Raw genomic sequence first — 15,773 nt, 5'->3', positions numbered from 1 at the left:
CTTTAGAGAGCCACGCCAGATTGAAGGAGACCATGAACCAGGGCAGTGGCGAATCTTGGCAAGTGCTCTCCAGATGCATGCGTTTCTCATTTCTAATCAGCCTGCTTGTGCCCCAGAGAATCATCAGAATGGGCTGATCCAGACTGCAAGCACTCTTCCATTCCCTTTCTGATTCAGACATCAAAATTAATATGTTTGGGTCTTCACAACCACTAGCTTGCATTCCAAGCCCATTCTTTATAGCAGGGTTTAAATGACAGCTAATCCCTGTGTCCTAATTGAGATTGTCTTGTTTTGTTGTTCAGCCACATCTCTCTCAGGGCATTTAAACTGAATCCCATCTGGGGTTTCTCTGGAATGTTGCAGTGTTGGTTTTTAAGTGGGTATGACGTCACTTCTGGTCTGGGGAGCCAGCCAGGTTCTTTGGTCCTAGGAAAAAACAGAGGAGTGAGCTAGCCTTGGCTAGTGTTCTTTGTGGACCCCAGCTGTAGCAGTTGGGGCATCCTTCCACCTCTGCCCTCCAGGTGACCAGCTGGAAGCTGCCTAACCCTTACTTCTGAGTAATCCTCCAGAGCAATTCTGATCTTCCTTTCTTTCTTCCCTGAGCCTTAAACTGCCATTGGATTTTTAAAAAATGATACTATTATAGCAACAGCAGCCTAAAGTTGCCTTCATGAGTGCTGTGTAGGGCTAGATTTAAGACAGTTCTTTTTCTTCAAGAAAGCCACACCTTTGGTCAGGCCGATTCCCGACGACGGTGTCATTGCCCCAGCAGCCGTGTTGCCTAAAGAACAGCCTGCAGGCTGCAGCACCTACACCAAGGAAGAAGTTCTGTGACTTTTCTTCATTTCTTTCATTTTCAGAGGTGAATTGGTAGCTTTGATTTCATTTAATGACATAGGTAGCAGAATGGCTTGGGAAGGACAGGATAGGGCCTGGACCTGTAACCACATCAGGAACAAGAGGATACTTCCTGGATGCAGCACATCAGCTCCTGGAGCACTAAGACATGAAATGGCTTGTTCAGGGTCACAGAGGCTGCACTCAGGTTCAGGCCTTCCTGGCTGAGGGCCCACTCCCGTCCAGGTTTGTCATGTGGAAGAATGAGCAGGGCAGACTTGTGGTGCTCGCCCCAGAGCACAGAACTAGCACTGGGGAGTGAAAGTGAGAGGGACTGACTCCCTAACAATTGCAGCGATCCTAAAGGGAAAAGGGACTGGCCGGGAGATAATACACACTGCTGCCCATCTCACTGGGTTGTGGAGAAGAATGTAAGCCTTAAAAAGGGGGTTGGGATTCTATAAATCTGAATAGTTGTTGTTTCCATTTCACAGGTAAGAAAATTGAGACTCAGAGATTCTGACTTATCCAGGGTCATACAAATAGTTCAGAGCTGGGCTACAGACCCAGGACTCTTTCTGCTATAACACACAATAAGTGCTCTGTACTTGGAGGTTTTCAAATCAAGAGGGCAGCTGACGAATGATGTCCTAGAGAAGATTTGTGTTTTAGTCCGGGGTTAAATGAGATAACTCCTAGCGTCTCTCTTAATGCTAAGATTCAGTGATTTATCAGTGTCAGAAAAAGTATTTATCTGAGGAGCTTGTGAGCCTGCAGAGTATGGGGCTGCCCTGGTTTCGTGGGTGGCATTGGTCTCAGGAGGTGTGCCAGATCTCCCCTGCCCCTCCCCACAGCCTTGCTGATGCTTGACATCTTTCACACACATCCCCTTCCCTCCACTGGTGCTGCCCCTCATCGTCTCTCCCCTGGGCCTCTGGTAGTGGCCTCCCTGCCCCTGCTCTGTCAGCATGATAAAGTGTCCCTCGCACAGTGGCCAGGACAATTGCCAGAAAGCACGGGTCTGACCAGCTTACCACGCTCCTGCTTTGGAAACGGCTTCAGTGCTCCCTTACTTCCTTTAGGATAAAATAGAAACTTCTCAAGCTAAACTTTGAAAGAAGCTGGAAATTTTAAAGTGAAGAATTGCACCCCAGGAGAATGCCCTCTGTGGGCAGGGGTGTGTTTCCTCTTTTTCATCTTCGTTATTATTATCACCAGCAACACTTAGCAGATGTTTATTGAATTGGATTTTTTATCCTTGGCTTTGAGGCTTTGGATTTCTGCCAGTTAGCATGGCCAGTTTCAAATACAAAATGTCGAGTTTTGAGTGTCAGAGATTAAGAGATTGTGTCAACCCCGAGACTCTTTCTTTCCTTTGTTTATTAGAAAGTTGAATAGAAGACAACTAATAGCTGGAGATTTCCCAAGTAGAGAAATTGGGGAACATATAAATATTTAACCTTCTGCTTGACTGCCTGTTTCTTTCCCACACCGGGCCAAGGGCATGCCTGGGAAGCTGAAGCCCGTTCTGCTGTATGTGATGACATAGAGAGCTAATGAAATGCTTCCCTTTCCTGTCTCCTTTACCTGGCCAGGGATCTGGTTTTGTCTGAAAGAGGGACTGATCCTTCACCAGGTTTTATAGATGAAGGACCTGAGGGAGAGGGAAGAAAGAGGTAACTACTCATCACTTATCTGTGCTTAGGGCAATCAGATCTCCTGATCCTGTCTTTGATTGATGATATTTGCCTTGGGTGAGTGAAGTCTTCAGGAGGCTTACTGCAGGCCTAGGGAATGATGGCTTTAACTGGCCCACGGCCAGCCAGGCTCCTTGTACAATAGGATATGAAGAAGGGTGATTCTTACTATCAAGAAGGTGCGTCTTTCAACTTTTCCTTTGTCTCATAGTTGCCTGTTCCTCCCCTCCTAGGCCTGGAAAGCTTGAAAGTACGCATGTTATCATCATTGGGTATATCAGTCCTTAGCATCTCTATTAGGTAGTAAGGCCCATAAGATCAGGGTCTTTCTTACTCCTCTTTTTCAGATCTGGCTTGGACTGTAGGACTTCTGAGATCCTTTGATCTCTGTGTCTCCTTATAGAATCTGGCATATCACAGATGGCAGGCAGGCAGGCAGCAAGCATTTATTGAGTTCTTACTGTGTGCCAGGCACTGCACTGAGCTCTAGCGATGCAAAGAAAGGCCAAACAAAACAAAGCAGTCCCTGCTTTCAAGGAACTGACTTGCTGAATGAGTTGATGAATGTATTTTGGGCCCAACTGACTTCTTTTTTTTTTCTTACAGCTTAAACTATGGAACAAATACCGAATTTCCAACATTCCATCACTGATCTTCATCGACGCCACCACAGGGAAAGTGGTGTGCAGAAATGGGCTGCTGGTGATCCGAGATGACCCAGAAGGTAAGCCCCCTCGGGGCCTCTTCCTGGCTTTTCCTAGCCCCAAGCCCCAGGTAAACAGTACAAATAGACAATAATAGGTACAAACCAATATATAAATCGTAATATGTTCTGAGTATAATTGGATTTACTTCACTCTGGAAGAATTCTCTTCTTCACGATGATTCCCAAATTTTCTCAGCTGTGGCCAGTTTTTATTTAAAAGTAAATTAGTATGAACCAGTATGGAGGGAAGGGAGCAGAACCAAGAGAACCAGAATCGGAATAATGAGAATAGTCACCACTAACATTGCACACGGTGCAAAGTGCATTTTACAAATATCATCTCGTGATCCTCACAACAACCCTGGGAAGGAAGTTCTCTTCTGATCCCCATTTTACAATTAAGGAAACTGAGGCAGGCAGCGGTCTGGTGACCTGGCCAAGGTCACATCGCTAATCAGTGTCTGAGGGCAGATTTGGACTCAGGGCTTCCTGAGCCTGTGCAGCATTTACAGCAATGAAAATGGGAGAAGCCACGATAAGAACAAAACGATCAGAGCCGAGTACTGTGAAATCATAAAGACCACATGTGGCTGTAAAGAAAAGAGGTGAGAATGCTGCACCAGCCTCTGTGGATGACATGGATCTGGGGTTCATGTGTTGATTCCAATCCATCGATTTCAGGGATGGCTGTGAAATGCAGGTGATATAAAAGCAAACAGTAAAAAAACTTCTGGGTGAAAATTGGGCTGTCCCTTGGAAGAGCCCCATGGCTCATCATTAAACCCAGCGCCTCCCAGATTTCTGGCCATTTCACAGACATCGTCTCATTTGCTTCTCACTACAACCCTGGGAGGCAGTAAAGGTGCCACACTGGCTGTATGACCCTGCACGTGTCACCTCCCTCCTGGAGTGGCCGTGATAATGTGTGTAGAGCACTAGGTGGGCCGGGAACTCCAGATGTCAGCCCCTTGCTTGTTATCCCGGTTTCTGATGAGACCACTAAGGCTCCCAGAGGTTCGGAGCTATCAGCTGTTTTCTCTGCCCAGAGCACTGCACTAAGGGCCTGGAATACAAAGTCCCTAGCCATTACTGGCTGCCTGGACCCCCACTCAGAGCAACTCCCAGGCCACACCCACCCCCTCTTAGCCCGGGAAACTGACTGAGGAGAAAGGGAAGCCGGGCTGACAGCCCAAGGGGGTACTCACAGAGCAGCTCCGAGCCCAGGGCTAGCTTTCAGAGCCTTTTGTCAACAGATGTCAACTTCTGAAAATTATAGGCTTCTTGGAATCTGTGTAGCCTGTAGTGTTTGGGAATGACCCTCAAACAAAGCCATATAAGGCATAGACACCTCTGTGGGCTCCTTTGCCTCTGGCCAGTACAGCCCCTCCTGCTCTGTTTGGGGAGCATGGGGGGAGGGGGGAGGCTCAGAGCTTCATGCTCAGCCTCTTAAACAGGGCTGGCTTCATCCACCTCCCGTCCTGTTCCTCAGAGGCCTGGAGCTTATGCCAGCACACAGAAGCTGGGGCAGAGTCTTACCAGACCCAGGGATGGCCTGACTCAGTGGCCATTGCCTGAAGACCAGCTGAGCTAATTTGGGAAAGGCTCCTCACTAAGCTGGCCACATGAGGAAGGGCAATTGTTGCCGTAGAAACTTTCATAAACTCTTACTGTGGAAAGAGGACCTGGGTTCAAATCCTACCTCTGACCCTTCCTCCGTGTATGACCTTATGCAAGTGACTTCACCTTCTTGGACCTCAGTGTTCCAAGTATCTCTCCCAGCTCTAGATCTGTGGTCTTGTGAAACACTCAGTTAAAAATTGCCTCGCATTTGTGTTGGTGAAGAGACCGCAACTTGTGCTGGCACCAGCCATCTGCAGGGTGCTGCAGATAAGGAACCAGGGACGAATTCACTGTCCGGAAGCTGCTTGAGAAGAAGTGCCTCAGCCCATGTGGGCTCTGCTCCCTTTGCTCTGGTATAACTAGAAATTCTGAATCACCGGTCACTGATGCTGCTGTTGATGCTTGGCTCGCACTCTCTGCTTTCCAGGCCTTGCTTCACAACAGCCCTCTGAGGAGGATCACGTAAGCATTATGATTATTCCCACTTTGCAGATGAGGAAGCTGGCTCAGAGGGTCTGGGGGCTTGCACATGGTCCCAGAGCCAGTAAGCACCAAAGTGGGATCTGAACCCAGATTTCCTGACCGTCCCACGCTGCCACAGTCTCTGGATCAGACGCTGCTGTCAGACTCAAAAGCCACCTGGTGCTCAAGCCAGAGTCATGTGTCTGACATTGCTTGCCCCTCTTTCAGGTTTGGAATTCCCTTGGGGGCCCAAGCCCTTCAGTGAAGTCATTGCTGGGTCTTTGCTTAGAAATAACGGCCAATCGCTGGACAGCAACTGCCTGGAAGGGTCTCATGTGGGAGTTTACTTCTCTGCCCATTGGGTGAGTACTTCCTCTTCGCCCCTGCCCTCAGTCTAGGCAGGAGAAAGCATTGGTCATCAGCGGCTGTCTGTGAAATGCATCTCAGCTTGGGGAGCTTCCTAGGCACCGAGGGGGTGGCATTTTCCCAGCCTTTCGAGGGTGCCAAATATTGGTGGCACTAATAGCCATAAAACTACAATAAATACAAAGAAATTACTTCTGCGGTAACTAAATATTCATTAGTAAGACTATTCCCCCTTACCCCTTCTGACCAGCCCCAGAGTAACTGAGAGATTCTTGGGAGGCCAGCAGTAGCTTATGTGCATAGAGGGCCTTAAGGCTGGCAAAACCCTTCCCTCACAGCAACACTGCATGGGAGGCAATGCATGTATTATAATCAGCCCCATTTACAGAGATGTGAGATGGGGCTCAGAAAAGGGCAGGGACTGGCCCAGAGTCACCTAGCCAGTGTGTGTCATGGGTCAGTTTGGAAGCTGGGTCCTTTCTAGTATGACGTGCAGCCTCCCTGCCCACCAGCTGTCAGCAGCATGTAGAGAGAACAAGCTCATGATCTTCAGAGAAACTTCTTTCTTTTTTTGGGAGGTGGTCAGGGTTGAGTGACTTCCCAAGGTTACATGGCTAGTAAGTGTTAAGTGTCTGAGGCTGGATTTGAACTCAGGTCCTCCTGCCTCCCAGACCAGTGCTCTATCTACTGCGCCACACCCCCCCCCCCCGCTGAAATTCTAAGGCAGGAGGAATTGACTGTATATTTGACATCTGAGAGGAGAGCGTTTGTTTCTCACCCTTTCCTAGGCCAGGCTATCTGCCCAGCGGCCCTTCTGAGAAATGAAGGGAGGCATTTAAGCGTTTTTAAAAGCGCATCATTTCTTTTTTATTGTCAGTGTCCACCCTGCCGCAGTCTCACCCGAGTTCTGGTGGAGTCTTACCGGAAGATCAAGGAGTCAGGACGGAAATTTGAGATTATTTTTGTTAGTGCTGACAGGTAATATTTGCTGCGAAACTGGAGGTGTCTTTCTCCCTACTTCCCTTGAAATGTCTAACACACATGATACCCTCCTGTGCCTTAAAAAAAAAAATTAAACACATTCATGGTCATTGGAGAAGGGACTAACACCTTCACACTTACTCCTGTAGCTGTCTGACTAGAAAATGAGAAAAAACTCATTCCTGACTTGAATCATTCCCTGTGCCCTCGTCTGTGAAGGGAAGGGGTTGAGCCAGAGCCCTCCAAGTTCCCATCCAGCTCTGGTGTTCTTTGGTCTCTGTGAAAGAGCAGATTGGGATTAAATGCGTTTTCAAATTGGTTTGGCTTTCTGTAGGATAATGGGGGCGCATGGTGGGGTGAGGATGGAAAAAGGCCAAATGTTTGCAGAATGTCCCACCTGCTTGGGCTGGGAAGGGGTTTGTTTCTCCTCAGCTGCAGGGAGTCAGTTGTAGCTGGGACTTCTTGACGTGGAGGAGTGACAACAGGAGGGCAGAGCTCATTGGACTCTGGCGGGGGTGGGGGGATGGGGGATGGGATTCCCGGTGGCTCAGCTCACCCACCAGCCAGCCTGTCTCCAAGTCTGTCCCAGGGGCCACTTCCTGGCCTTTTCACCTCCAGACTCTTGTTCACAAGTTGGGCCCAAGCCCACAAGCTGAGGTGTTTGGAGGGTCCGTCTGCCCACTCACCCTATTTCAGCTGTCTCCATTCTTCACCCTTGGGGAGAGCTGTGTACTCATCTGGTGGCAGTCCATCAAGCATTTAAGCACCTACTCAGTGCTGAGCACTATGAATCTGGTCCTGCCCCCATGGAGCTTTCCTTCTCTGTTCTCCACTGTACCAGCAGGGGATGAGAAGATGGTGTGTCCACATAGCCCATGAAGGTCCAGTGCCCATGTGCCACTTGACCCTAAAATAGGGCTCCTTGGCAGGCAGGTGCACAGTAAGAAATGCACCAGGGAGTGTGATGTGGGGCAGATGGTGGGTCTGTGTCAAATAACCTTTCCCCATTAGGAGACTTGAAAAAGATGGATTGAACTGGCAAAAAGGTGGGATAGAACAGTCTATAAAACATTGAAAGGGTTTGACATTTTATTTGGGGATCTGCACATGATTTCTGGGGCCCTGCATTTGCCTATAGGTAAAGCCTTCTTAGAAACGGGTTGTTCTCAGGGTGTCTAGGAAGGGAAATAGTAAACAGTAGGATGTCTTAGGTTTGGGTCAATGCCTGGAAAGAATTAGTGGGAGACCAGGGGTAGTAGGGTTGGGGGGCAAGGCCTTCTCATTTTGGGTGCCCTTTTCTTCATAGGTCAGAGGACTCCTTCAAACAGTATTTCAGTGAAATGCCCTGGCTTGCTGTCCCCTACACTGATGAAGCCCGGAGGTCACGTCTCAACCGACTCTATGGAATCCAAGGTAGGAGGAGGTACAGAGACCCCTTTCCAGAGTGCTGGTTCCCATGCATACCTGGCCCTTTGCTCCCTTCATGGCCTTCACATTCATTGTACAGAGAAAAGAAACACATTTCCCCCATTCCAGGTCTAGGGCCATCTTCTCTTCACATCCTGATCACAAGCACTAGGTTTGTGCTCAAAAATCAGGCCATCAGGTGTTGATCATCTCCATGTTTTCTGGCTAATGATGAGGGGTGTGACCATTGTATTTGACCTCAAAGGGGTATACTCTGGGTCCCCAGCTGCCTGGCCAACTCCCTTCTGTGGACACTGGTTGAGGCTACCTCCAGATCCTGGGACAGAACCAGTACTAAACGGACCCCAGAGGTCGGCACTGATCCAGTCCTCAGGGTTGCTATGAAGGCCATTCTGGCCTCCATCTTTGTGTGTGTCTGTGTTCTTCACCCTGTGAGACCTGACTCCACCGTCATGCTCACGTGAACTGAGCCATCTTGCCAGGTTCACAGGCAGATGTTTGTTTGTCTGTCCACACACATGCAGTTTTCTTCTGGTGTGTTTCTGGAAGAAATCAAATAGGGGAGAACAGAGAAGCAACTCCTTGACTCAGAAACAGTTTTCCTTGGTGTGAAACTAAGTGACCCATAAAAGGATTGGAGACATCCCTGTGCCCTTCACCTCATCACCACCATCCCAAAGCCATAATTGTAGGAGACAGATGAGGAAACTAAGGCAGAAAGGAGCCTTCAATTCAGCAAACACTAATTAAGCACCTGATGAATGCAAAGATCTGCTAGGTCCTAGGAATACAAGGAGAAACATGAAATAATCCTTGCCTTAAAGGGATGTTCCTTTTACTTGGGTGGAACATGTGTACAGATGAGTACTTGTGAAATATCAACCCAGTAATACAAAATACTATTCAAAGAGACAGAACAGTAACAACTCAGGGGGTTTGGAGGGGCCTCGTTGAGGTGAGAGCAGCTGAGGGGTCCTTCCCAGGAGGCTCAGCATAAGCAGCCAGGCTGCTTGTGGGGATCGGGACAAGCTTGCAGGCTAGTCTGGCTTGGATGGCATGTATACAACAGCAACAGGAACCAAGACCAGAAAGGGGTGTGGAACCAGCCTGTGAGCTTTCTCACTGCCAGGATTTCTCCTGTGGGCATTTGGGCACCCCTGAAGATTCCTGAACAGGGCAGCAGCCTGGGCAGAGGGGAGCTCTAGGAGAAATTGTTTAAAATCACAAATGGCAGAGCTGGAAGGGACCATGGAGATCATCAGGCCTGGAGAGGTGAGGTGAATGCCCCAAGGCCACCGTGCGGTTTATGGTAGAACCTAGCCTTGTGCCTTGCCTCCTAGCCCAGGGTTTTTGAGGGGGGAGCTAAGGCTTATTTGTCTGCATGACCCTGGGAATGAGGGGTGGCAGAGGTGGGATCACATGCTCCTCTCCTTCAAAGCCTGCTCTTGACCAAGCTCACCTTCCCCCAGAAGCCACGGTACAGTGGGCACACCCCTGTCCTCAAGCTGGCAATCCTATTTGCCCTCTTAGTGGTTCTTGCAAAGGAGGTGGGCTGGTTAGAGAGAGAGCAAGTGTGAGGGTAACTCTGGTGGCACTCACAGAATGTAGGTTCCTGCCCCCCAGCCTCATGGGTGGATCCTCTGTGCAGGGTCAAGACGAGTGGGCTGCAGTCTGGAGGTAGTAGCCACCTGAGATCACTGGTGCATTGGATATCTGAGCATTCTGTGGTTTACAACCATCTTGTGATGAAGGGGGGCAAGTTCTGCTTTACAGGGAAAGAAACTGAGTCTTAGAGAAGGAAGTAGCTTATTGTTAGTCATTCAGCGAGGAAGCTGAAAAGCTGGTATTTGGCATCTGGCTTCCTCCTGACTTCAAGCTCAGTACTGATCTCTGCAGAGCCCACTGCCTTGAGGGGCCCCTTCCAGGTAGCTGGGGACATTTCTGAGAGCCCTTTAGGGAAGAAAGACCAGCTTATGTAAGAACAGCATCACCCACTGTGGCAAAGGGCTTTCTGAGGACACACGAAGGGTATTTCTAGAGCTAAGTCTGAGGGAACAAGGGAGGAGAGTTGTTGAGGTCCTCAGGAGGCAGGAAATGGAAATCAGCTGCCCTCATTCTGCTCCCAGCTGAGCATGCAAATGTGCTAGGGCTTCTATGGAAAAAAACCAGCAACACAGGGTGAAGAGTTGAGTGTTCATTTATTTTGTTCATTCAGCAAATATTTGCTCCATGTCTGCTGGGTTTCAGGTACGTTAGGGGCCCCAAGAAGTATGAAGCAAGGGCCCTGCCCTCAAGAAGCTTACTTTCTAGTTGTAGTGATCAGACACATGCAGAGTTGACTACCAACACAAAACACTAGTCCAAGAAATAGCACAGGACAGCATGGGATTAGTGCCAAATGAATGGTGTAGACCAGTCAAGGAAAGGAGAGATCGTCGCGGGCAGGGAAGGCTTCATGGAGGTAGTGTCATCTGACCCAGGATGGCTAGTGCTGAGCAGAGTTCATGGAGGACCAGGTTTTGAGGAATGTTGTACAAGATGATAATGGAAGAGATAGGAGGACCAGCCAGAGAACGGGGCCCAAGGTGGAATCATCCCTGAATGGAACAGGCTTACAGCTGAAAGAGAGGGAGGGGGAGTGAGTTGTAACGGCTGAGGGTTATTGAGGTGTCAGCACATGCGTGGAGCAGGCTTCCTCCCAGGCCATTTTCCTTTGCTTTTCAATGAACAAGCATTAGTTTTCTCTCCTTCCCACCTCCCTTCCCCTCATTCAGAAGGGAAGCAAAACAGAGCCCTTGTAACAAACATGCAGAATCAAGCAAAACGAAATCCCACAGTGCCCCGTCCCCAAACCGCATTCTTCATCTGGAGTCCACTCGCTGTCTGTCAGCCGAGGCGTTAGAGGCCTTGTTGTCAGGTCAGGCCTGTGGGTTCCTGATTGGTCACTTCATCAGGCAGAGCCCTTAACTTGTTCATTTTGTAGTGTTCTTCTTACAAATGGTTCTAATTCTGCTTACTTTACTTTGCGTTAGTGCATATGGTCTTCCTAGGTTTCTCTCAAACCCCCCATTTGTCGGGCAGCTAGGTGGGGTAAAGAGTAGAATGCTGGGCCTCAGGAAGACTTGAGTTCAAATCCAGCCTCAGATACTTACTAGCTGTGTGACCTTAGACAAGTCACTGAATCCTGTTTGCCTCAGTTCTCTCATCTGTAAATGGGGGATAATAATAGTACCTACCTCCCAGGGTGGTTGTGAGAATGAAATGAAATCATAATTGTAAAGCCCTTACTGCGGTGCCTGGTGCGTAGTAGGAGCAATTATAATTTATTCTGCCAGTCCCTGTTTGATGAGCACCGTTTCCCTTTCCAGTTCTTTACCACTAAGAAAGAAATACTCATCGATGCTTCTGCACATTTGGGCTCTTTTCCTGAGTATAGACCTACTGGTGATAACACCATGTAGACACACTTTAGTGACTTGAGGGACATAGTTCCAAGCTGCTTTCTAGAACAGAAAGGCCAGACCAGTTCACAATTCCAACAGCAGCATGTGAATGTGCCTATTTCCTCTTCCTCCATAGCTTTTACCAGGAGTGTGTAGGCACAAGGAAGGGTTTAGATAATTCTAGATTTTCTCTCTATTACTCTATGACCCCAGGGGCCCATGCTGGAAGAAATGGAGGGTCTGGACTATAACAGATAGAATCTGAACAAGCTGTTTGTGTTTGGGGGCCAGGGGAGCTGAAGGGAAGGGTTCGTGTTGGGAATCAGTGAGTGATGAGGCTGGGAAAATCCTACATCAGAAATGTAGAGCTGAAAGGGCTTTCAGGGAAATCTGAGCCCCCTGGTTTACAGAGGAGGAAATTGAGGCTCAGGGAAGCAGCATACGCACAGGGAGTAATCTTCAGAGGGGGGCTTTGAAGCTAACTCATCTAACCCCAGAGCTCAGGTTCTCCCCACTACACTCAGGCTCTTCAGGGCCAGCCTATGGACTTGGGGTTTTATCCTGTGAGCAGTGGGGAACCCTCATGAAGAAGTTTTTGGGGAGGGGGTCTAACTCATCCACATGGGGGGCTTTTAGAGAATTAATCTGCCAGGACGGTGTGGGACCGATAGATGGGGTGGGGGTGCTTGGAGGCAGATCTCTTGAGGCACCTGATTCCCTCCAAGCCACCAGCTTGCTCTTGGAGGCCCTGGTTGGTGACCAACAAATCCTTCTGGGATTCTCATTTGTAATTCACCCACTGCATGAGGTCAGTTTGCTGCAGCCGCCATGCTTCCGTCAGCCAGTGGCATGCGTGGCCTGAGGAATGTCAGGCCTGGAATGAAGAGCATGTAGCTCGCACAGAGGCTGCAGGGTGAGTCTCTTCTGCCTGCTCAGTGGGACGGTTAAAGGAGAGTGCGGGCGCCTTGAGGGGTGTTCCCTCTCACTCTCTTATCCCCTTGTGCCCCATCTCCCCTAAAAGACCATCAGCTCCTTGGCAGTTGTGTCTTTTTTCTCATAGGCTGTTTTATTTGTGAGCTCACTCTTTTTTTTTTAGTCCTTAATATATTAACTTTGGAGGTCTGTCCTCTAAGTAGAAGCACATGTTGTTAATAAATCCCTGTGCTGTGTTTTACGTCTTTCTAACAGTTCAGCAGCATTGTTCTCCCAGACTTCCCATGGCCCAGCCTTTGAGAGCAACCCACTGCTCCCATCTGCTGAGGGTTGTCAGAGGCAGCCTGGGAAAGCTGAGTTACCAAAAAGCCTCTGAAGCCCTGACGGGCTCCGTCCAGAAGGCCTGTGTTGAATGACCTGAGGTCCAGAGCCACGACCAAGAGCCTTTCCTGCCCGTCTTGTTGCCTCCCCTGAGGAATTGCCCAGCCCTGCCAGACCCCATTCCCAGTCTTTCCTTCCAAAGTGGAGCCTTGGGCTTGAGGTTTCAGGTCCCACTTACCTTTACTGGCTCAGCCTGTTCATGAGTTCCATCCCTTCTCCTCTTCCTGTCGCATCACAGAATGAGAGATGTCATGAAAACTCTCATCTGTGATGGGGAATAGAAGACTCTCCCCTTTGCCCCATTCTCTAGGACTGACCTGGAGCACCTATCAGCTGCTTCTCTGGCCTATCTTGTGTCTTTCTCTCCACTGGATTCTTCTCTTTTCCCTAAAAATGGGAGTCTCTTTATGGTTTAAAAAAAATCTTCCTTCCAGCTCATCCTTTCCTTAAACTGCTGCCCTCTCTCCTTTTCACTGCCAATAACTGGAATTTCATTTTTTTGAATGAGTATTCTGTATTTGATCTCTTCACTTCTTTGTCATAATATGAATGAATTGTTTATGTGTTTACCATGTACCAAACGCTGTGCTAATTGCTTGGGCCACAAGTAAAAGGCAAGACAGTCCCTGTGCCCAAGGAGTTCACACTCTGATAGGGGAGGCACCATATACATGAGGCAGCTGCCACGTCTGAGGGAAAGGCCCCATGGTCCTCAGGGCACAGCGGTAAAGCAGATGGTCAGGCACCTTCCTTCATGTTGTTTCTGTTGACAAGACCATATCCATTTCAAATGTAGAACCAGGGAATTTAAGGGTGAGAACTCTTGTTTTCTGGGTCCCGAGTAGCTCAGGCTGCTGATGAAGGTGGGGCTGAGCTGACAGTTCTCCTCTCCCCAAGGGTTGTCCCCTGGACAATGTCTGGGGGCCAGGCTGGCATCGAGTCCCGTGGTGTGGGGTGCACTGCTGCTTCAGGAGCTTTTAGTGGCCCTTGGTCAGCAGCTCTCAGGTCTGCAGAGAGGTTTGCAAACAGCATCTCCTGTGTTGTTCACGTCAGTCCTGTGAGGTCCACAGTAGAGGCATGATCATGCCCATTTTACAGATGAGGAAACAGATTCAGGGAGGGCATGATCACACACCTTAACTCCTTTCAGACTGACCTTTACTCCCACCTGTCAGCTAGCAACCTTTGAGAAAGCCGTTTCCATGACCACCTACCCAGCTACTGAATCCAGTGGCTTTTGTCCAGGCCTCATCCTATTAGACCTGCTTTGGGCATTTGACAGGGTTGACCACTGACTGCTCTGAGAAGGTCTTCACTTGATTCTGGGTGTCTCTTATACTGTCCTTACCAGCTGCATGACCTTGACACATCAGGACTTCTCTCTTCAATTCATTTTCCTCCCCAGCATTAGAAGGGGATTGTATTACATTGGTAAATGTAAACCCAGACTCAACTGTGGACTGGCAGAGTGTCCAGATTCTCTGCCATGGCCCACTCTGCTCCCAGGAGCCTCAGTGGGATGGTTCTGAGGGAGGAGGAGAAGGAGACAGCAGATTTAAATTGATAGGCCCTAGGGATGGAGACTTAGAAGGGACCGTTGGGACCTCCACTACGTACAGAGGAGGAACCTGAGGAGGAACGTACAAGATGGGTCACTTGGAGCAGGGAATCATTCCAGATCTCTCGACTCCATTCAGTCAGTGGACATTTTTTAAGTGCCTACTCCCAGTCAGGCACTTCTAAGTGCTGGGTCTTGTTTTCTTTCCTCTATGGCCATATGGCATCTGTCCAGATTGAGAATTAAGGTCCTTGAGTGGCGAATGTTTCATAGACCCAGAGCAGCTGGGTGGCACAGTGGATGGCGCACTGGGCCTGCAGTCAGGAAGTCTCATTTTCCTGTGTTCAAATCTGGCCTCAGACACTGTGTGACCCTGGGCAAGTCACATAACTATTTTTGTCTCAGTTTCCTCATCTGTAAAATGAATTGAAGAAGGAAATGGCAAACCCCTGCAGTGTCTTTGCCAGGAAAACCTCAGATGGGATCACAAAGAGTTAGATGTGACTGAAAAACAACTAGACAACAACAGAATTTGTCCAGGCCTCAGCAGGCATGACATTAGGCTTGGCGTTCTGTGAGATCACTGGCAGTTCCAATATTGTGTGATCCAGAGGGTGCTTGTTGTTTGATAGAATTAAAAGCAAAGATGAGACCCTGTGCCCAGAAGCCAGGATGTTAGGAAGACTCGGCCAGGACAAGAGCAGAGCCGGAGAGGGCGGATTTGGCTGCCCAGAGGCCCTGGGTCGCCCTGTTCAGCCTGCCCCAGACCTGGCAATCGCCGCTGCTTCCTGGCCCTCTTCACTGCGGAGATGCACACAGCTGCCCCCATCCCTCTTTCCGAGTCTCCTTCTGGGAGGAATAATCAAACCATTCCCACCATTCCAAAAAATGGCACCACCGTGGCTTGCCCTATGACTCCACTCACCATCCTTTTGCCTACTCTCTCCAAAACCGTGGTCTTCATAGCCCCCACTGCCCTGTCACTTGTCTTCCTGTTAGAAGAGAAGCTCTTCTAACTTCGGTGGCTAGGTGGCACAGTGAGTAGAGCACCAGCCCTGGAGTTGGGAGGACCTGGGTTCGGATCCAGCCTCAGATACTTGACACATACACACAAAAACTAGCCGTGTGACCTTGGGCAAGTCACTTAACCCCAATTGCCCTACCTTACCCCCTCCAAAAAAAAAGCAAAAAAGAAGAAGAGAAGCTCCCTGAGGGCAGGAATTGGCTTGATTTTTGTGTTTGCTGGTAACAGAGTAAGCACTTAATACTTATTTCTTTCATCCATTCATTCCTGCTTCCTAGTGATTAAAGAGAAAGCCATTCCCTTCTTCCTTTGAAAATTACACAGGGTGAGCAGG

At 49.1% G+C, this 15,773-nt stretch overlaps 1 protein-coding gene across 2 annotated transcripts in view; it reads left to right on the top strand.

The window, feature by feature from the left end:
- Positions 1-15,773, top strand: part of NXN (nucleoredoxin) — a 169,336-nt gene that overhangs the window by 139,768 nt on the left and 13,795 nt on the right. For both annotated transcript variants that reach the window (XM_069089715.1, XM_069089714.1), the window contains exons 2-5: positions 3,144-3,261; positions 5,554-5,687; positions 6,569-6,669; positions 7,979-8,085. In XM_069089715.1, the coding sequence (XP_068945816.1) occupies positions 3,144-3,261; positions 5,554-5,687; positions 6,569-6,669; positions 7,979-8,085 (460 nt within the window). The remainder of the gene's footprint in view (positions 1-3,143; positions 3,262-5,553; positions 5,688-6,568; positions 6,670-7,978; positions 8,086-15,773) is intronic.

Source organism: Petaurus breviceps, unplaced genomic scaffold, assembly GCF_028583685.1.
Source record: "Petaurus breviceps papuanus isolate PSGF00001 unplaced genomic scaffold, PetGlider_PUasm1.0 186, whole genome shotgun sequence".
Classification (NCBI taxonomy): Eukaryota; Metazoa; Chordata; class Mammalia; order Diprotodontia; family Petauridae; genus Petaurus; species Petaurus breviceps.
The sequence above is the reverse complement of the archived record's forward strand: the minus strand, read 5'-3'. Positions and strand labels throughout refer to the sequence as shown.